The sequence below is a fragment of the Microtus oregoni genome, unplaced genomic scaffold (assembly GCF_018167655.1).
Source record: "Microtus oregoni isolate MIOR12 unplaced genomic scaffold, Mior012 000018F_ref0000195, whole genome shotgun sequence".
In the NCBI taxonomy this organism is placed as follows: Eukaryota; Metazoa; Chordata; class Mammalia; order Rodentia; family Cricetidae; genus Microtus; species Microtus oregoni.
The window spans coordinates 35,883,387-35,905,841 of NW_024543077.1; the positions used below are offsets into that span (position 1 = coordinate 35,883,387).

Genomic DNA, 22,455 nt, shown 5'->3' on the forward strand with positions numbered 1-22,455 from the left:
TATTTCATGATGTAAACAAAATTAAGTAACAGTTTGAGTATAGAAGGGGCAAGTTTGGCCTTCTGGCAGGCGATTGTGATAACCCCGGCTGCCGTGGCGCTGAGTCGGGACCTGTGAATATGATTCCTTTCTGGTTCAAGACTGCAGGGTAGCTAGACATCTTAGTATGGTGGCAGAGAAGGCACACAGGAAGGGTGGGGAAGTCACACTGTTCCTACCAAAGGACAGCAGAACTGATAAATGCTGCATTCCAGAAAATTTCAGGCTTCAGCTGACAAAAAGATACAAGATGAGAAAGGAATTATGCCAGAAGTTCTATTCCAGTAGCTGCAGGTTGAAGGGGGAAATAGGGAAGACTTCCGTTTAAAATTAATTTGTTGAAATCTTCTTAAAACCTGGCCAAAGCTGCAGTTCGGTGCAAGGTGGTTAGTGGCAGTCTTCATAGGACTAGAGAAAACTTCTAAAATTCATATGAGAGCAGAGACCCCAAAGCTGAAGCAGTCTGAAACAGCAGAGCAAAGCCAGAAGGCAGAGGACTTCAGAACAGGCCCTGCAGTAAGTGGTGCTGGAATTCCTCAAGCAAAGGTTGAAACTAGACACTCATCTACGGAAATCAGAGGCCTGAGAACATAAAACTGCTAGGAAGAAACAAGGGGATCCTTTCCAGCTATTGATCTAAACTGAGTTTTTCTAAGTATAGTACTCAAAGTACGAGAAATGAAGATAAAATTGATCAATGGTGTTGTAGTAAATGCAAAAGCCTCCTGGACAGCACACCTGCAGAACAGGAGAAAATCCTGAACATGATCATCTACCGGGATTCTGTCCTTCATAAGGAACTCAGAAGCACTTAGAGACCCTTACACTAATGGCCCCGTCCACAAACAGCCCGATAGGCATGTGTCTTAGACTCGGAACTGCAGGGAAAGTCAGGGGCGTAGCTTAGGGGAGCACACCTGGCTTGCTTCCGAGAAGTGTAAACACAAACAACCCCACAGTAGGAAATCTCTCCAGTAGTAACTAAGTACCATAAATAAAATAACAAGTGCTGAAGAGGATGTGGAGAAAGGGGAGTCTGCATACCATATGAAGATGGGAAAACACGCTGTCATCGTGAAAACTGTTTGGAGGCTCCTTGGGGAATTAAAAGGAAGCCCACCGTATGATCCACAAGCCCATGGCTAGATATACATTCAAAGGAGGTTAAGTCAGAATGTCGAGGAAGCATCTGCAGGCCTGTGTTGGTGTAGCGCAGTAGCCAGGAAGTGTCTGCTTAGAAAGGCACAAGAAAAAATGCCTGTTTTTATTTCCAAGCTGTTAGGAACCAGTGATTGATTGTCGTATGTCACCTTACTAAATCCTCCCAAGATACGTCCGTTTGTCAGGGCAGCTGTTGTATGTTCCGTGTTAATAAACATACCCTAGCACATCTCAGAAACGGGCTTGAGATCTGGCTTAGGTTTGAGCCTTTCCATCCAGCAGACCCAGGGAAGGGGGAGGGAGATTCCACTGGGGTGAGAAAATAGCATGAAGACTAGGAGCTTCTGCTACTCTACAGCACCACAGTGGTAGCGCTGCGCGTAGTATTGGGTTGTAGAAAGTTCAATGCCTTGTGTTCTGTTCTTAAAGAAGAAGGACTGAGCCAGTGAGACGGCTCAGCCTGACGACCTGAGTGCATACCCAGGACTCGTGGTGGAAGGAGAGAGCCCCCGCTTTATCTCTGACCTCCACACACACTAGCACACATGTAAACACACTGACTGTACATTAAATAAACATGTAGTGATCAATTAGAAAATAACTTGTGTAATGTTAACACTAATTGCCCCCAAATGGGTGTTAATAAGGGCATATTGTTGCTAATTATTGCTGTAGATTTTATACTAATACCTGGTTTTTTTTTTCCCCTCCCACAGGGAAAACAGAAATGGTTCATGAAGCAGAGCACAGAAGAATCGACTATTGGAAGAAAGCTTTCAGATCACAAGATAAACAACACACCAGATGCTGACTGGCTCCAACTCAAGCCACTTGCTGGTAGCCAACCATTCATTCCAACGAGAGACTTAACTAGAACGTGTAAACAGTTGTGTCTGTACAGAGTTTGACATTTCTTTTCTCTGTTGTTTTCCTCATGTGTTCTATCTTACATGAGTGTAGCTTGTAATTTTACTCATCTGTTCACCATAGTTAATCCAGTGCTGTTCATGTATTTGGGACAAGGAAGATTTGCTACTTTAAAAGTACCTGAGGGAAACAAAGAATGGGTCAGGCACAATGGCGCTCACTCACCTATAATCTCAGCATCGGGGGCGCAGGGCCAGGAAGAGCTTCAGTAAGGCTACTTTGTTTCAATATCTCAAAAAGAAGAAACAAACTGCTAAGCCACCCTTTGTCCCAGCCAGAACAACTCCCCAGATGAGACAGGTAGATAGTGCCATCCCCCTGCCTCAGCCTTCCCAGTGCTGGATCTGCAGGTGTGCATTACCATCCTCGAGGGGTACTATTTCTTGACAGTATAGTTTTCTTTATATCTGATTGGTTATAGGAGAAAAATGGAAGTTGCCTCCATAGTTAAAGGATAATGGCTTCCCCTTGTACTTAAAATCTGCAAGCCCTGTTATCTGATGGAACGATGCAGCTCAGTTTTCCTAACCTAGTTTTCCAGTTCACATGTGAATTTCTCTTTCCCCTCACTGTGTCAGTTAGCATAGGCGGCAGCCTCCTCTAGCTGTGGAACTCTCCCAAAAGACAGTTATTCACATCCTTGTCATTAAAAAAAATAATGCTGGGAAATAATTTTTTAAAATAACTTATCAGATGTCATCAGCACATTCCAACAAAGATCTGTGGGTGGCTTTACCATTGGAGCACGGGTATAGAGAGCTTGGCCTTCAGCCAACTGCCTTGGGCAAGTTATTTAAATTTTAGCTGATAATTAGAAAAATTATTCTAATGAAATGACTTCTATAGTATTTTAGGGAAATATATGCACGTGTGAATGCATCTGCTAGATGAGCGGATCCTTTCTTCCCTCGTAGGGACTGACGACTCGGTTGTTTCTGAAGATCGACTTAATGAGACCGAACTGACGGATTTAGAGGGCCAGCAGGAGTCGCCGCCGAAAACCTACCTGAGTGCCGAGGAGGAGAAAATCATGGCCCATTCTCAGAGTGACGGGCTCCACACCATTCACGAGCATGAGGTCCACGCGGCTTCACGGAACCACCACGACGAGGACAAGGCCGTGCTGAGGAAACACAACCACCAGTGGCACCACAAGCACTCCCATCACTCGCACGGCCCCTGCCACTCCGGCTCGGACCTGAAAGAGACGGGCATAGCCAATATAGCCTGGATGGTGATAATGGGGGACGGCATCCACAACTTCAGTGACGGGCTCGCCATTGGTAAGCGGTTACATTTTACCTGGAAGTTTAAAATGTCTTGCCATACATTACTGCAGTTTGTTTTTCTCATTGGAAAGTAAAAGATGAATTTTGGTAGTTTTTCTGACGCTAAACCAGTGTCTGCAGTGTATTTCTTAACGAACTTGCTTTCTCATGGAAGTGCATTGCCTCGCTGCCTCCGGAGCACCGCACTTCACGCGCATAGACATGCCTGCCAGAGACCGGTGGAGTCCCAGTCTTGGATTTAATAAAGTTGTCACAGCTTTGGGGAGCGAAGAAGAGTTTCATATTGAACACTAACAGACCAGGACAGAGTTCTCTCTGGGATCTAGATTTTGTTAATCAGAAGTAGGCTTTGGTTTGTTAGAGAAAGCAGAAACCATGCTTTTCATAACCACAGTAGCCACCGACACTATATAGATCCCGCTAGTGGGATGAGATCCTACGTAGCAGTGCATGTTCAGAAGCCATGGTGGGTAAGATGGCGAGCAGCTAAGTGGGAGAACCGGGAGCCCTGAACCTCACTCACTGTCTGCTCTGCTCATATCCTCTCCAGGGGCAGCGTTCAGTGCCGGACTGACCGGAGGAATCAGTACTTCGATAGCTGTCTTCTGTCATGAGCTGCCGCATGAATTAGGTATGAGCCAAAAGATTCTTCCTGGCTTTCATCAAATCTAGCTCGTCTCAGTTGTAAAATGCACTGAACTGTAGATAGCTTAAGACAGAAGATCCACTGGCAAGTGGAGCCTGCCATTGATGGCCAGGCACGTCCCAGTGTAAGACTGACAGCAACTGCTTCGTCAAAGAAGTCAGTGCCTGTGCGCTCTGCTTCCGTAACGGGACACTGGGGAATGCTGATGATCATAAATTAGAAGTGTCGTTTCTCAAACGCCTGGTGGTGCTATGAACACCCTTTTTGTTTCACTTACCATGTACGTTATATTTTCTTTAGTTTGTTTGGTTTTTCAAGACAGGGTTCTCTGTGTAGCCTGTCCTAGAACTCAGCAACTCCCAGAGATCCGCCTGTTTCTGCCTTCTGAGTGCTGGATTAAAGGCGTGCGCCACTGCCACCCGGCACATTGTATTTTCTTGAAGAAGAGGGTGAAGCTTGCTACTACAAACATCCCGTGGCTTTAAACTCCTGTGACATCTGAATTGCAGGGGATTTTGCGGTTCTCCTGAAAGCAGGCATGACTGTGAAGCAGGCGATCGTGTACAATCTGCTCTCCGCCATGATGGCTTACATAGGCATGCTCATCGGCACAGCTGTCGGCCAGTACGCCAACAACATCACCCTCTGGATCTTCGCCGTCACAGCAGGCATGTTCCTCTACGTGGCCTTGGTGGACATGGTAAGATGCTTTGGCTGTCTTTCTCTGTAATACTAACCTTGAAAGTAGAGTGCAGCTTCCAGAAATGGGAGACATCTTTGGAAGTGGCTGGAAACTTGTTTTTTAAAAGACTGTGGCCAATTTTAAAGACTGTGACAACCAACTAATGTATAACTCAGGTAATAGCAGTATTTAGAGATGTGACTACAGAATAATGGCACTTCTCAGGAGACCTTGCGATGTGGGGGTGGACCTCTTGTCACTGTTAGCCGACCTTTGGAGGTTCCTGATGGCCAAGACGAAGGAAGGACTCCTGTGTGCAAGCCAGTCTTTATGTCTGACTTCAGAGTTCATCAAGGCGTGGTTGTTTCCATTTTACTCCAGTGTCCAAATACGACACAGCTTTTCCGTGGGTCTCATGTTTACCTCTAAGTAGACACTACCACACATGGACCTGCCAGCGTTTCACCATCCTCTGCTGTCTGTGCCCGCTTTTCTTCCTTAGCTCTCCTAACCCTGCCTCATTTCCATTCTGTGCCTCAGAGCGACTCCTTGCAGCTCTCTTGTGCCCACTTCTCACCTCTCGGGTGCAGAGCCCACTAAGTCCTTGCTGGGCTCTTTCGTCACTTGTGTCTTCATCTAGAACTAGCACACCGAGCATTTGACTTTATTTCTCAAGTTCCTGCTCCACACGGGGACGGGCCTGGGGGACGGGCACTACTGCCATTGTATTAGCTGTCGTCTGCCACTGGAGATGCAGCCCATCGTATTAGCTGTCGTCTGCCACTGGAGATGCAGCCGTTGTGGACGAAGACGGCCTGACCCTTATACTAGGAAGCTAGAAATCAGAAGAAACATTTTAGAATAAGAATTTGTGGATTTTTTAAAAACAGTTTTGTTTTTTCCTTGACAATTATATACAATATATACTTTGAGCCTCTCGCCAGCTCCTCGCTGCTCTTCCCAGCTTGGGTCAGAGTTGTGCACTGAACTCTGCAGTTTGGAACTGCAGAGAAGCTGACTGAAAAGAGAACTGGAAGTCATTTTGTTTTGGTTTTTAATGATAAGAAATCTGGGACTAGTTTAAAGGAGATGGAAGAGTTGGTTGGCAGCAAGAGGAGCAGGTGTATGAGGCCCTCAGTCCAGTGAGAGCAGACGTCTCTGACCGTTAGTTCTCCTGGGGAATAACGGCAGGTGACGGCCGTCTGTACCGAAAGCAGGCAAACAGGACAGAGCTGTTCTCTGCCAGGTGCGGATGGGTCAGACGCTGGCGCTGGCACAGAGGCAGCACGCTCCCTGCATGTATTTTCTAGCACATCATCAACACAAAATGACTCTCCACGGCCTGTGTGGACTTGTCAGATAAAGGCACCGGAACTCTCGGGAACACCTCGAGTTCTCAGGGCGGGTGGTTTGCCTTGAATGTTAGTGAAGATTACTTACCTAAAGCATTTGAGCCAGTCCAGCAGGTATCTACAATAAGCAGAAGCTCTCTGCCCTGAGAACTCGGGGTGTGTGGTTCTGCTTGAGGTTCCTAAGGGAGCCTCCGTGGAAATGCCTGCTTAGGACTTTGGGCAGTGCTGTTTATGACTGAATACATTTATATTATTATATAGACATAAATATATATATACATATATATTTAATATTTTAGTGTGTGTGTGTTAGTGGTGTCACCCTAACAAGGGTCCTTAGGAGTGCCAGGCTGGCTGTACCCAGAGCCCCACCTCCGTGAGTCCCAGTCGGTGCTGGTCAGCTCTTTACTGTGCTTACAGCAGTCGTGTTAGCCTTCGGGGTGAAATCTGAGTGGCTGAGACCCAGCATTATTCTAGTCCCACACAGTGGAACCCAGAGTGCAGTCTGTGAACCATTCTGTATTAGGGGAAGGGAGAAGGAAGAGAAACAATGCAATAGAGCAGTCTTACGAGAACCAGACACAGCGTTCCCGGTGTGCTTTCCAAATGCCTCGCTAACTTCTCTTCTTTCAGCTCCCAGAGATGCTGCATGGTGACGGTGACAACGAGGAGCATGGCTTTTGTCCAGTCGGGCAGTTCATTCTTCAGAATTTAGGACTGCTGTTTGGATTTGCCATCATGCTGGTGATCGCTCTCTATGAAGACAAAATTGTGTTTGACATCCAGTTCTGACCATTCCCGGGTTGACTGCGAGAATGTCCGTGCAGCTTGCCTCTGTTCCTTGTCCTACGCACATTGCTCAGGGAAGTCAGCGGCCTGCACTACTCACAGGTCCCGTGGGGTCGAGCCTGACCACGCAGACTGGTGCTCAGTGCTGTCTGCTCTGCGTGAATGGGCCTTTGAAAAACAGTTGTGATAAAGACAGGAGAAAATGGGACTCCATGAACCAATGTTGATAGACGTATAAGACTTTAAAAAAAGAGAGAATCATATAAAACACTACTAGTCTTTTTATTAGTAGAAACTTCTGTGGCTATGCAGAAATAGAAATTAAACCAAAAAAAATCATTTAATGTTTAAAAATATTTTAAATGGACTTGGAGCAGACATTTTTGTGTGTATGCTAAGAATGAATTCTAGTGTCCTTTAATTCAGCCCCATATATACATATGGGATTAATAGGGATCAACTCAACACAACTTGGAAACTGTATAAAGTCGACTTTAGGAGCTAGAGGGAAGGCCAGGCTGCGTTAGAGTATGGATTTAGCATTGGGAAAAGCCCGTATTCTTGAATCTAGAGTTACTATTTTTGTATATATTTGCATAGTGTTCAAACTTGCAGCAGAAACTACTGAAATTTGTGATTGTATGTTTGTGTGAACTTCACTTTAATGAAAGATTCTTAATGGTTCTTTGCATTACTATACTTGGTGTTGGGGTTATTTTCTTTTGTAACTTTGTTTTGATTTGTGGGGATGAGTCAGAGCATGCACAAGATGATTTTCTTAAAATTACCGTTCTAGAAAATATCGAAGATGTGGCATTCCATCTCCCTCGTACCAACAATTGGAAAACTTAAGTTCTGAGTGTTCATGTTACTTTACCGGTTTTGCATTGGAACTCAGAGCACATGCTGTGGCTGGCAGTAAAATCCAAGTTTGCCATGCTTATCGTCTGTATATAACATGTCGGCTAAACAGTTCCTGTACTGGTACCATGACTGCAGTGGTACCGAGTATGTGATTAAGCCAAAATCACTTTATCATTTTGTGCCAAGATACACTGTTGGTGCCTGCTCTTACACCACTGGACAAGTGATGTCTGAGAAGTGTGTGCCATGTTTAGCCTGACTGTTGACTCAGTAACTTGTAGACTAGTCATGTGCAGATATCTGTTCATACCTCATGCCACTCGCTCCTCACGTCTGCAAGGAACCTGTGTCTGAACCGCGTGCAGCTAGCTTTACTTTACCTGCGTGGCAGTCAGGAGAGCCCTTGGGGAAAAGAGACAACAAACTGTCAGAGCCAAACCCCGTCCATTCCATTTTAAATGTTTTCATTCAATCCTTTCCCCAGTTCCTTTCCGCTTTCTCTGTGAATTAAAGACAAGAGGCTGAGAGCAGCGCATGCATGCAGGTGTTAGCGGACAATCGTCAGTATTCATTATGCTCTAAGCGAGAGTGCCTCGGTGTATTTCTCCTGTAATTTATGCTTGAATGAGAACAGTTGTCCTTTTCTGAGCCCCCGCTCCCCTGTAGTAGTCTGTCCACATTTTCAGCCCTGGGCAGAGCTAGGACAGTCCTCTCGCCTCATTGCTTGGCCCGTTTGAGCAGCTGGAAGGTGCTGGCCTGCTGAGAACTGCCAACTTCAAGTGACTTACATATTTTGCTTTCAAAACCAAGATACGTTTGTGGTTCATTTTTGAGCTTTACACCCCAGGAGGATTGTGCATCCCAGCAGTAAATCTGCTTCATTTAAAACAACGGCTAGAATAGTCCATTTTGAAATGCCCGATTTAAAGCCGATCAGTTATGCTTACAGTATAGAAAGTTTGTCTTTCTTTGCTAGATCTTCTTAACCGTTTAGGAGAGCTTTAACAGTTGCTGCTAGTATTTTGCTAGGGTTCCACCAGTATTTAGTTTTTGCATCCTTCTAATGTATAGTCTCAGGTCTCACTAGACAATCCTAATTCCACTACATTTCTGTCTGGCTCCAACATTCCACTTGGCTTGAGCAGTCTGGTTCTACCATGCGCTTGTTGGAGGTCACCAGTGTTACCTGTCCAGTGCTGTCACCGTGTGACACCCAGAGGGACTTTGGCATTGCCACATTGCATTAAGGCAGCTGTGGTTCTGCTTAGAAACACGACAGTTACCCATGCAGTGTAAACCGTTCCGTGACCAGGGAGTCGGCGGCTCAGATGTGATTATGGTCCCGCAAGGTGATACTTGCTAAAATATCTAAACATTTTTTGGTGTTGTTGTTGTAACTGAATCATTTTTTTTTTAATTTTTAAAGCTGGAAGTGATCAAATGCTGTTTTTTTTTCATTGTCAACAGTGGTGTGTCATTTTATATATGTTCCTAATGCTTACGGAACTCTCCCAAAATAAAGTTCTTCAGAAAGAGAAGCAAAGCGCACCGGTGTTTCTCAGTCTGTCTCTGAACATTCAGTGCGCGTTTTCACGAGACTTCACAGAGGCCGAATACAGTCACCATTGAGAGTGCTACGCTAGTTCAGTTTATTTAAGTCCAAACAAAGTCTAAACAGTACCACGTGATCTACTCAGTCTACCGAGGGAGGCTAGGAGTTGAGCTGGCACAGCAGGGCCACACCCCGGCCGATCCAGTGCTCCTTGGGCTGGTCGGAGGGGAGAATCATGGCAATCACGAAATTGGTGGAGTGGCCCGTGGTGGACAGCGTGCCCCTCCTCTCGCTTGTCTTATACAGGGGAGCCACGTAGCTCGGCCGTTTGGGTATGTCCGACCTCTTACAGGGTTTTAGCCACATCTGGAAGAGAGGACAGACACCTCTTTAAGTCAGACAGAGCTCCCCTGATAGTCCTGAACCCATTCTGCTCAGATACAAAGACTACAGAATGAAAGGAAAAGTCCCCTCTGTTAGAGACACATTGCCCGCTCCTGTTTATTTGGCCTCTGTTTGGCTTAAGTGAGTTTACTGGGATAGCCTGGGAAATACTCTCCTTTTTACGCCTTTTCTATAGAGGAAATATTCTTAGTGAACTTTAAACTATGACCCATATTTATGTTGGAGCTGACGTGGGTCGTGGTTTTTCAGCAGTTTGTATGCACAGTAAGCATAGTTAATGCATAAAATACTGCACTGTGCCCATAACAAAGGCAATAATGCTTAAAAACACATTACCCGCTGTTCGCCACCAGCTCTAGTTTTCCTGGGGTGAAAACTGGTTATGTTTTCAGAGAGATATGCCACTGTTTATACTAGTTTAAACTAGCAACAAATTCTGAAGAGTCTTCTTGGGAGGGTGGACAGCAGTATCTAACAAAACCACCATCTTATGGAAACAGGCATACTGTGCGAGATGGCACAGTGGAAGCCCATGGTGACTCAGCTGCCTCTCCACAAGAACTAAAGCCCGTAGGAGCTGCACCTGGAGCTGGGAAAGCACTGGAATTCGGGATCCGAACGCAAAATCCTTGTAGAATCCAGGGGCGGCAAGGCAAGAGAGACCAGCCCAGTTCCACAGCTCTAAGAGGGGCTCATCGCCAGCAAATGCCCAGACAGGCACTGAAGACCCCAGGGCTTTCCAGGTGCAGCCTAGGGAGATGAGAGCCCTGAAATGCTTCCCCCTCCAGAAGACCCCTCAGGGTGCTATAGCCAACAGCCAGTCTAAGAAGGAACCTGATTGACGGGTTACTCTAAGGGTCAGAAACCTTCATTACTCCCATCTCTGGAACCCCAGAGCCATTCTCCACCACATTGGCTCAGCAGGAGAACAGCTCCCCTGAGGTTACGAACGGTGGTGAGCCAAGGGCCCAGTCCCCCCACAAGGACCAGGGTTGTGCTATGGCAGGATGCTCTAGGAAGAGTGGAAAACATTCTACTGCCTCCCTGCCTGCCTAGTTTCAGCCAAACTGGTCCCAGCCATAGCCCTGCTAGAGTCAAAAGCCTAGGCAAGTCTCAAAAAACGAGAGTCTTACTATAGCACTTCAAGTTAAAGACATGTGGAGAATAAAGTCAGGAAACACGACCAAAGATACAGCTAAAACTGCCCAACATATATTCCCGCTCTCCCTCCTGGGAGAACCCTGGGAGAGGGATTTTGCTTGGCCTCCGCCATGGCCCGCTGATTGATAGTCACTGGTGGGCACCGCTGCTGAAGCAATCTGGGAGAAAAGCTCTTGAACCCACGAAAACACTTCTCTGGGGACCCCCTGGAGGATAGGGGGCTCTCTGATGCTTAACTGCTGCGTAGGCACAGCCCACTGCACTTGGCCTGGGAGCCTGCATCAACTGCCTCTTGCTTGTCTGGCCACACGCTCCTGACAAGGAAGAGTGAGCACCGCAGAGGGCGGGGCAATGCTCCCTCACTCCCTGGGATGAGCACCGCGAGGGCGGGGCAATGCTCCCTCACTCCCTGGGATGAGCACCGCGAGGGCCGGGCAATGCTCCTTCACCCCCTGGGATGAGCACCTCAAGGGCCGGGCAATGCTCCTTCACTCCCTGGGATGAGCACCGCGAGGGCGGGGCAATGCTCCCTCACTTCCTGGGAAGCCACCCAACCTGTACAGTGTCCAATCAAAGGTCCTGCTCAGACCCTTCACCATTGTGGGAGCAGCCAAGACTAGAGTCCATTCAGATAGAGCCAGCATCGACCGTAGACACCGTCTGACTCTCAAGTCTGTGCTCAGCCCAAACTCAACCACAGAGAAGCTACAAGGAGACCGTGCCGCAGCACCAGCTGGACATGAACTCAGCTGAACAGAATGAACCCACGCTCTAAGACACAGCTGTAAGAGACAGCCATATTCTCGGAAGGCTATCCCACGTGAACAGTAGAGATACCCATTTCAACAGCCGCACAGATTTCAACAGAAAAACAAGAAGTGGTGTAAATATTTTAAAATAATACTTCCAGAAAATAACTCCCTGTAACAGATTCCAAAGATCCTGCTGCTGCTGATAAGGTGCCAGAGAGATTCAAAGGAATGGTTGTTAAAAAGCTTCGTGGGAGGGCTGGGGTGTGGGTGAGTGGGCACAGAGCTGATTTAGGAATTCAAGGTCACCCTCAGCCACCTTGAGCTGTGTGAAACCCTGTAAACAAACAAAGGGAGAAAAAAAACCCTCAATGACAAATGAAATCCAAGAAGATATACATTTAAAAAAAAAACAAATTAGGAAGACGATGCAGATATGAACAGGGAACTCATCAAACAAAGACAGGAGGGTTGTGAGTTCAAGGCCACCCTGGACTGGAGGGTAAGATCATCTCTTAGAGTCAAAGGTAATGCAGCTGCGTGTCCCAAACCAGACTTGCTTAAGCTGATATACCAAAAATAGTGGCCTTTCAGAATATCATACTCAAAAAAGATAATGAAAGAGAACGAGACAGGATGAAAAGACTACAGGATTTTGGAAGCGCCACTCAAAGATCAAATGCCTGCATAACTGGCATACTTGAGAAAAAAATAAAGACTAAGGGTACAGAAGACCTATTCAATAAAACAAGAGCAGGAAGCTTCCCTAGTCTGAAAAACACGTGTATTCATAGATAGGAAGTCTTAGATCCCCAAAAGTCATGGCCAGAAAAGATCCCAGTAACACATAGTTGAAATGCCAAAAGTATGGTACAAAGGAGGGGTGTGTGTGTGTGTGTGTGTGTGTGTGTGTGTGTGTGTGCCCATCTGTGCAGCTGTGCATGCCTAGAGGGGCCAAAAGGACATTAGACATCTTCCTCTATCATGCTCCAATTTGGTTTTTGAAGTATGAGCTATCATTTGGTCTTGAAGCTCACTGCAGGCTGGCTCGCAAGCTCCTGGGTCTGTCTGCCTCCCTCCCCCAACATGGTTGCAGGTGTGTGCCATACCTGGGGTTTTACCTAGGATTTGAACTCAGGTCTTCTTGCTTTTCAGTACAGCAAGTATTCATGAAAGCATCTCATCACACCCAGAGGTAGTTTTACAAACTACAGAGGAGAGCACCAACTCACACTGAAGGGAAGCCCTAGAATTCCCAGCAGAAGCCTACCAGTCCAGGGGACATGAGATAACACATTTGAGTCTAGAGAGAAAAAGATTACTTCTCACGTCTTGTATCTAGGAGGCTGTCCTTTAGAGTTATCAGAATCCTGTGAGGAGAATCCCAGGTGCTTATGAGAACCCCCCCCCTCCCAATAAACAAGATTTATGACCTCAGTTTCTTCAAAACATGGGATTGTTCTTGGAATGGGTTTTCGTGAGTTTACTTCAGATAGCACATTACAGCTGGCTACTTTTACTTTATGCCTCCGTGGATAAACATGCTTTTGCTATGTGTGGCTTGCCCTTGTGGGTGTACACTTTACTAGGGTGACTCTTAGTCCTCAGAGTCTAAGTTGTCCGAGGCTCAGAATAAAGTTGGTTGTGGCGTGACACGTTAGTCTGCCTTGTTCATTAGCTCTGTTCTCTCGGGTCCCACTGCCTCTGGAGCAGTAAACAAGAATGAAGAAACAAAGACTTTCCAGGATAAACAGAAACTCAGGCAATTTATGATCACAAGGCACATATTACTAAAGATGATGGCAAAAAAAAAACCCTACACTAAAAGAAAAAACAGTCATCGTGAACACATGAAGTATAAACTCCACTGGAAGAGTAGGTACGCTAGCGAGAAATCCAAAACATCAAGGTATCAATACAAGAAATCAGCAAGCCCCAGAGATGACCACAGACAAGACCGGAAGAATCCAACAATACCGTAAACAGAAGAAAGCAGAGGCCATGACAGGCATAACGCACCTTTCAGAACTCTGAATGAACGTGGCCTTAACTCTCCACTTAAATGATACAGATTGTTGGATGAATTAAAAGCCAGACCCAAAACATGCTGCCCACAAGAAGCGTGCCTCGACCGAAGAGATAAATAGACTTAAATGAAAGGGTGGAAAATGACATCCTCAGCAGACAGGATTCCAGACCAGGGATGAGCAGTTACAGGACTAAGAAGACAAAGAGACAAAGGGCGCTGCCTAACAGTCACGGCATCAATTCATCAAGAAGATGTATTGTTTATAAATATACATGCATATAACAACAGTGCCCAATCTTATGCGCATGGGTGCTTTGCCTGCCTGTGTGCCTCCCGGAGGGTGTCAGATCTTGGAATTACAGACGTACATGCAGGCAAAATACCATGTGAGCTGCCATGTGGGTGCTGGGAATTGAACCGGGGTCCTCTAGAGGAGCGGTCAGAGTTCTCGCTCACTGAGCCATCTCTCCAGCAGCTTTTATGCTGTACCCAATATTATCACACAACACTACTAGGCAAAAAGGGAGCACGGGCTCCAATACTACAACAGCAGCAGGGGATGTCAGCACCCCATGCTCGCCAGGGGACAGTCATCCAGATAAAGTATCCGCACGGAAAAATCAGAGTTAATGTACGCAGCAGGTAAATGAATTTTACACTTGCCGAACATTCCCCCCGAAGCTCTAGGACGCACACACTTTCCAACAGCACTCAGAGCGCTTTCAGCGTGTCCACGACCACGCAGCGCATCTGTACAGGGTTGCAGCACCTTTTTCTCCTTAGTCAATCACTTCCCATCCTCCCCCGGGTCCCCTGGCCCTCCCATCCTCCCCCGGGTCCCCCGGCCCTCCCATCCTCCCGCGGGTCTCCCGGCCTTCCCATCCTCCCCCGGGTCCCCTGGCCCTCCCATCCTCCCCCGGGTCCCCTGGCCCTCCCATCCTCCCCTGGGTCCCCCGGCCTTCCCATCCTCCCCCTGGTCCCCCGGCTTTCCCATCCTCCCTGGGTCCCCCGGCCTTCCCATCCTCCCCCTGGTCCCCTGGCCTTCCCATCCTCTCCCTGGTCCCCTGGCCTTCCCATCCTCCCCCTGGTCCCCTGGCCTTTAATTGCACCTGGGTCTTCTTTCTTTCCTTTTAAGGTTTGTTTCTTTTCTATTTTAGTCCTTGATGATCTAATACACTATCTGCTGTTCTTTCTTTGTGGTCCTCCATTCCCCCCTCCATTGCCCATCCCTCCACACTAAGCGCCCTGGTGAAGCCATTCTTCCCAGCAAGGCCTTCTTACCATGATGCTCTTATTGCTCAGCCCACCGAGTCTGTGGCTGCCTGTACGGACCATGGGCCTCTCATCGGTGGCTATCTATACCACTGAGCCATCCTATCGTTGTCTGGAGAACCTGAGCCTGAGTCATCAGGAATTCTAGCTTAGTTTCTCCCTTGACTCTGTATGTTGTTAGGGAGTGCCTTCGTCCCTCTTCTTCCTGTATGTGTTACTTATGCGTGTAATATTGTTCGCGTGTGTACGAGCACACACGTATGTGCTGCTGTACCCACGTCTGCATGTGTGTCCATGCCTGAGGCTGATATCTGGAATCTCAATGACTATCTCAGTTTATTGTTGAGACGGGGTCTGCCAGTCAAACACAGAGCTCCCGGGATAAACTAGTGACAGCTCCTGGCAGAACGAGAAACACCTGAAGTTCCTTTGAGAGCCCAGGTGGCCCGGAAAAAGCAATGAAAGCAGCAAAGCTGGGGCCTCACGCGCGCTGCTTCAGAGCACGCATGCTTCAGAAGCCGACTAAGGCCAGCATCGTGCCGTTCACACGGGTGGCACAGAGCAGGGAAGCAGAATGGAAAACCCAGCGTCCCCGTGCATCGGCAGCCGCCTGGCCTTGACGAGAGTGTCAAAGACCGTTCCTTCAGAAGACTGCTTTCTTTTCTGCTTGTTTTGTTTTTAAAGACAGGGTTTCTCTGTGTAGCCTTGGCTATCCTAGAACTTGCTCTGTAGACCAGGCTGGCCTCGAACTCATAGAGAACTGCTTGCCTCTGCCTCCTGAGTCCTGGGATTAAAGGTGCGTGCCACCACCACCCGATTAGAAAGCCCATTTTTTAGTGTAAGTTACTGCTCTGTAAAATCATATGGAAGTTCTTAAAAAAAAAAAAAAGTAGCCGGGTGGTGGTGGTGCACGCCTTTAATCCCAGCACTGGGAGGCAGAGGCAGGCGGATCTCTGGGAGTTCGAGGCCAGCCTGGTCTACAAGAGCTAGTTCCGGGACAGGCACCAAAGCTACAGAGAAACCCTGTCTCAAAAAATCCAAAAAAAAAAAAAAAAAAAAAAAAAAGTAAAATAGAACTACTATATGATCCAGCTAGACCACGCTTGGGTATATATCCAAAGTAAATAAAGTCAACATGAAAAAAATGACTGCATGCCCAAGTTTGTTGCAACACCATACAATATAGCTAGAATAGGGAATAAGGCTTGGAGGAAATATGACATATATATATATATATAATGCATTCTCTCTCTCCACACACACGTCTATGTTATGTGCATGTGTGTGTGTATATATATATTCAATAGATAGATGAAGACAGATATGTTATATGTGTGTGTATAAATATATATGCAAGAGATAGATGGAGATGATAGATAGATAGATAGATAGATAGATAGATAGATAGACAGACAGACAGATGATAGATGCCATAAATAACAACGAAATCATTCACAACAAAGGGCTTGTTGGAACCAGAGAATACCAGGTTAAGTGAGATCAGGCAGCTGTGGAGAGAGTCACTGGTACAGTCTCCATTGCGTGCAGAAACAAGAGAAGCAACATGGACAGTGGATATAAACAGGACAGAGGTGACTGAGGATCAGAGATGGCGTCTCTGAGAGGGGACAAGAGTAGAAGGAAAGCAGATGGACATGTCAAGGTACAGTATACGGATATAATATACGTATGTACGGAAACACCACAGTGAATCCCAATGTCCGGAGACTATGTACTAACAATTATAGTCTGCCCCAGTTCTCAAAGCAGTTGTGCAAAACACGATTTTCTCACTTGAATCAAAACACAGCATAGTTCCGTTCCTCTATGAGCTACAATTCACCCACGTTCTTTTCAGTCATTAGGCAAGTTCCCAGAATATGAACATGCAATTTATCGCAGAACACAGCCAGCCTTCAGAACAAGGCCAGCTGACCTTTGACTTATGAGGGCAAAGAACAAACTATAACCATAAGCATCTTTTAGAATCTGACCAAATTAATTTATCTCCTAGTAATGAGCAGTCCTTGAGGCGAATGACTTGACCCCCCCCCTGTTCAGAACCCTCCATTAGGGTCCTTAGGTCAAAACAGGATCACACGAAGAAGCCAATGACTAAGACCCAGGGGTGCCCACCCCTCTCAAATCATTGCGGAATCTGTAACATGGAGGTGGCAAGCTGTTTATGCGGCTTCGCTATAACATAGCTCTCAAAACACTCAACTTGGATGTACTTCATTTTAAGCAGAGAGGAGAGTTTTCTAATGAGAATTTTTAGCTTGCATTGACTTCTTTGTCTAGAATAGTTATCCATTTGTAGGTACACTCCTCCCACTTCCCGCGAGCTGATTAAAGATGTCCTCACAAGAGAAAAGAATCGCAACCCCAGCCAACTCCTGAAACGGCCGATATTTCACTTTGGGAGCCTCTCGTCCTAAACCTTCTCTGCCCAGCGTATCTTGGTAACACACAGAGGCAGATCTGGACGGACCTCTTGGGTCTGAACCAGCCCCACCCTTTGCAGCTGCTCTGGTGACCTTTTACCTGTGTCTAAGCAGCTTAGAGAATCCTACAATGCACGTGACTCTGATAGCCTATGTTTTATCACAGCATCCTGGATGTGTTCTTCCAATTGTGTAAACATCTATTTTGCCATGATGCGGTTACTCAAAGGAGCAATCACACGCCAGTGCACCTCACCACCTACGAGTTCTTTATTTGTAAGTTTCATGGGACACCGGAATTCATTTCTCATCCTAGAAGCATCCCTGGCAGCTGACGTAGGCTTTAGGTTGTCCCAAACCCACACTTCATCATGGCTGTGGCTGAACCAGGGAAGCCTTGCTCGCTTACTTCAGCTCTCCCAACTGTAAAGAACTATGTTCTTCATGGTCTACTTAGTGCCCCGTTAGGAACATTCTTGTGTTGGTTTGTTGGCGTTCCATTCTTTAAAATAACTCACTGGCAAGAGGCTGCAGGACAGCCCAAGGTTCCTGCGTGCAAGAAGGCTGAGGGATGAGCATCCAAAGAATCACAGTGCCACTAACCATGAGTCAGGCAACCAACTAACAAGGTATAGCAAATGAGTTCCCTTTAAACAGAACAAGGTATAGCAAATGAGTTTCCTTTAAACAGAACACTTTAAACAGAAACAGTACACTAGTATATATCACTTAACCAGCAAAAATCCTGAGATGCAGAACCTCAATCCAGAATCCCACTTAGAGCAAATCGACGCAATAATTCAGCATGGGAAGCAGCTTCACAGACCAAGAACAGACTGCATGTGCATATAACCATAGGCAGAGGCACGTGTACCGGCCCTTAGCAAATACTAACCACAGGAACGGGGTCGTAGAGAACTTTAGGAAGCGATTCTGCAAGTTTCTTGATCTTCCTGTTCCAGGAAGCGCCATCTAGGAACAATCCGTGGATGTAGACACCTAAGTAACAAAGAAATTTTCAATGTTAATGCTCCAAGATGCGTGCGGACTGAGTTCCGAATCTGAAATTGCTTTTCGGGGGAACCAGACCAGTGCATAGTGGCAGGCATAGATTCTCTGGTTCCCTCCTCGCTACCTCTGTTTCTACTAGTCAGTACTTTCCAGAAACGACAGAGTTACCTAGATGTGACTAACAATTCAGGTAATAGGAACAGTATGCCTGGAATTCCCGACACCAAACACTCAATGAACTCACGGTGGCTTCCTGCATTCAGGGTGATGTCTAGTTACTGATTTCTGAGTTATTTACCTTTGGAGACAAGGTCTCAGGGTAGCCATAGACCAAACTGGCCATAAACTCTCCATGCTCCTGCCTCAGCGTCCCAAGTGCTAGCTCAACACCTTGGCTCTGTCTTACTCTGAGGCACACATGGAAACCCTGGCTTGTAAAGTCAGTACACAAGAAGTAGACACATCTTACAGGTATAAAAGGAGGAAGGCTGAAGTGTAGTAATAAGGGCGGCAGGGCTGCATCCCCAGCACCCCGGCTGCCTGGCTAGCTTATGCCCAAAATAACAACACACAAACTGTATTCATTTAATCACTGCTTGGCCCATTTCTATCTAGCCTCTTCTAGGCTAACTCTCACATATTAGTTTAGCCCATTTCTAATCATCTGCGTAGCGCCCCTAGGTGCGCTTACCGGGAAGATTCTAGCCTATGTCCATCCTGGGTCGGAGCTTCATCGCGTGCGTCTGCCTGGGAGCTGGGAGCATGGCGTCTCTCTGAGGGCTCTGCTCCCGAGAGAAGAGCTGTGGAGTCTGAGCTCACTTCCTCTTCCTCCCAGCGTTCTGTTCTGTTTACTCCTCCCACCTATCTTCTAACCAATGAGAACCAAGCAGTTTCTTTTTATGTAACCAATGACCTTCCTCCATCACTGAAGGGGGGCAGAAGTTAGGAGGAAATTCAGATTCCAGCCTCAGCTACACTCAGCGTGGTGACTCTTCTCCCGGGGTCCTGTGAGAAAGGGAAAATTCCATCCTCCCAGGCCCTTCTGTGGAGTCTCATTTTTGCTCCTGTAATTTATGAAGTGGGATGAAATACGCTGGCATGGCAAATACCCAGCATGTATAGAAGCGCATTTTTGTATTAAAAACGTACAAGTATGTTTATGTGCATGCAAAATTAATTTCGTAACTTAAAAATGTCTATCCTCACCGTTATGCTGGGGTGGCCATGTGGATAGTAGGGATTTGCTGAGCTGATTGCCTCTCTTTACAGAGCAGTTTTGGAACACCAAGTAATCCGTACTGATTATTGCGTAAATTGTGTTTTACGTGCTACTCCCCCAGTAGATAACTCTGAATTTTTGGTGCCTGGTAATCTCGATTTCCCCTAGAGCTCACTTAGTAACAGGTGGATGGCTGACCGGGCACAGAAAAGGACTCTGTAGAAGCTCAGCGCTCAGTGTATGCAGTTCCACAGTGTGAACATGGAAATTTATCTAGTTCAAAAACTTCACGCAGTACTTTCGTAACTTAAATCCTTTAGCTGGTTCTAGTTCCACTCAGACATCGACTGGGATGGCCCTTTCCATCTTGCATGAGAATGACATTGAGAAAGGTTAGGAGGGAAAACTCTGGGCTCCCGAATGAAGAATTAACCACAATCTCAGCACACTTTCCGGGAGATGGGCGCTGGTTTTAAGCTTCTTCCTGGAGCGCTCAGGACAGTAGGCTGGGAAAAGAGCAATAGAGCGTGGGGCCAGATGGCCTGCGTTTAAGTCTTATCTCAGACCAATGCCACCTTGAGTCCATGGGGAAGTTACTGAGCCTCCCTGAGCCCAGGGTCTGGCCTCTATTTCACAAAGGCAGCCCAGTGTCTTTACTGTAGGGCTACTGCAAAGAGTATAAAGGCTAAGCAGTTTCTGTGGCACAGCTGTGGACCAAAGCAACACCACGCGGGAGATGAGGCTCTTTCTTTGACTTTCTTTCCCTCTGAGCTCTTTGGCTCCCCTCCCCTGTATTTTCTTTAGAACAAATATCTCTCCTTCCTGGCATGTTCCTCAACCTGTCTAGATGAACCGAATTTTATGAGAACAAGGGCTCAGATTATTATTTTTTTTTTACAGAAGTAACCTGTGTGAAGGGTTGTTTCATAAGCTTACATAGTAAAGGAAATAATAAGTGAAACAACATGCCAAGGAGCTGCTAGACTTCTGAGATTCAGCAATGAGCACAGTAGTAACAAATACTAATTTCAAATGCATCACTAACAAAAGGACTCCAAACACTGGTTAGAGTCAGGACGTGTGTAGGCACCTGCTCATGGGGGACGTGTGAACAGTCATAAGACAGCATGTGTGCCATTGGTCTGCTCCCCTGTGTGCTCAGTGTCCCTAAAGACATTCCTGCCATGAAATATCGGAATAAGGGGTGGTGTCCAATCTTGGGCTAGCTTCCAGAACTTGCGGTGAGCTTCAGCTCCATGTTGTTTTGGGACTTCCAGAACAGCCTTTGAGGGTCCGGTGCTGACAGAGACTGAGGAGGGAAGGGTGAAGCCAGACAGGGGGACACTCTGTGTTGGTATCGTCACGGGAAAGACAACGAAAGTGAACCCGTGAGTCGCGGTGGAATGGGCCAGCGTTGCCTAAGAAGAGTGAGCATGAGAAGGAACACAAGATGACAAACTGGCGCGGAGGCCCAGGCAAAGGGGAGACTGAGTGGATTGTGTGTGAGGAAGGAGAAGGGAGAGTCACAGGGTCCTGGCTGCATGCTGGCGTTATTTACTGAAATTAATTTTACGCTCTGTGAGTCTGGGGGATACAAAAGTAGAGATGGCATGCTGGTAATTATGGGGACAGCCTTCTGGACCACAGAGGACGCATCTTGCAAGGAGCTATTCAAGGACATAAACATGGATTAGGTCACCTGGGGAGAGGATGGCTTAGTAAACAGAAATTGTTCAAGGCCTTTGTCCTCGGAGACTCCTGCAGCCCAAGGAGCATAAGCCAGCGTGAGTCATAAATCCAGACAACAAGGAAAAGAAAACCAGTGGACCACGTCCTCAAAACAAAAGGAGGAAAGTGTGTCTGGGAAGATAATCATGGCAAAAGAAATTGCTAAGAAGCTGATAGCAAGACAAAGGGGGATTCAGCTGGGTCTGTCAACACGGACACCCTCAGTAACTCTGAGGAGAATGAGCATCTTTGGAGAGCAGAGGATGAAAAGCAGAAGATGCACAGCCGAGAACGCGGATCTCACACAAGGCCAGGCTTCTGAGATATTCTGCTGTTAGAAAGGACCGGATCAGGACAGGACCGCAGGGGGTATCAAGACAATGGCAAAGTTCTTCGATTGCTTCTAAGACTAGAAATGCCAGAGCACATGTGTGGTTAGGGAACTCCCCATCCCTGGGTCTGTTGATTCTGGAAAGAGGAGGGACGCTGTTAAAGGAGCAAGGCTCTGCAGGAGGAAGGGAAGGAGGCCTGGATTCCCAGGAGGTACAGAGGTGCACAGGTTCGCAAATTTGGTGGTGCTAACAGCTGTTTTTTAGCCTCCTAACATTTGCAAGGATGTGGCGAGAGAGGAGGGCATTGTGCGGGCGAGAACGCACACGTTCATTTTGGGAGCGAGAAGGCGCATCAGGACAGCCTCACATCACCAAAACCTTGAGCACCTGTGGGCCATCCGGCCGGACGTGAAAGCACCTGGCACGGTAAGGCGAGGCGATTATCAGGCACTGCTGGGACCGCGCCCACGGGTCAACGTGTCCCACGTGAACAGACACGGCCACAAAAGCCTACGTTGGTCTAGTTGATCGTCAGTGCCTGCCGGTGTGGACCAGTGATGACCGGGGAAGCAGAGCGGCCTGTGACACACTGGTTGAGACAGGGTCACTGAAAGACTGACGCCATTCATTTACAGTCAGTGCCGTTTGGGGAAAATTTGGTCCTTTTTGACTTTTTTCGCTTTTCAAAAGGAACATTTATTTGAGGTGGTGGCCTTGTCCACTGAATTCCCATTTTGCTTATTTTGTGTTTACGCATGCTTATCACCTTTTACTTATTTTGCATGTGTGAGTGCGTGCGTGCAT

The 22,455-nt window shown here is 47.0% G+C and overlaps 2 protein-coding genes across 3 annotated transcripts in view; one reads left to right on the forward strand and one right to left on the reverse strand.

Moving 5' to 3' along the window:
• Slc39a10 (solute carrier family 39 member 10) overlaps nt 1-9,292 on the forward strand; it is a 100,104-nt gene extending 90,812 nt beyond the window's left edge. For both annotated transcript variants that reach the window (XM_041668243.1, XM_041668242.1), the window contains exons 6-10: nt 1,917-2,037; nt 3,042-3,410; nt 3,967-4,047; nt 4,572-4,762; nt 6,730-9,292. In XM_041668243.1, the coding sequence (XP_041524177.1) occupies nt 1,917-2,037; nt 3,042-3,410; nt 3,967-4,047; nt 4,572-4,762; nt 6,730-6,888 (921 nt within the window). In that variant the 3' untranslated portion in view covers nt 6,889-9,292. The remainder of the gene's footprint in view (nt 1-1,916; nt 2,038-3,041; nt 3,411-3,966; nt 4,048-4,571; nt 4,763-6,729) is intronic.
• A 143-nt stretch (nt 9,293-9,435) lies between these two features.
• Dnah7 (dynein axonemal heavy chain 7) overlaps nt 9,436-22,455 on the reverse strand; it is a 195,366-nt gene continuing 182,346 nt past the window's right edge. Inside the window, exons 64-65 of the mRNA XM_041668272.1 lie at nt 18,257-18,360; nt 9,436-9,667 (exon numbers count right to left, since the gene is read on the reverse strand). Of these exons, the coding sequence (XP_041524206.1) occupies nt 9,461-9,667; nt 18,257-18,360 (311 nt within the window). The 3' untranslated portion in view covers nt 9,436-9,460. The remainder of the gene's footprint in view (nt 9,668-18,256; nt 18,361-22,455) is intronic.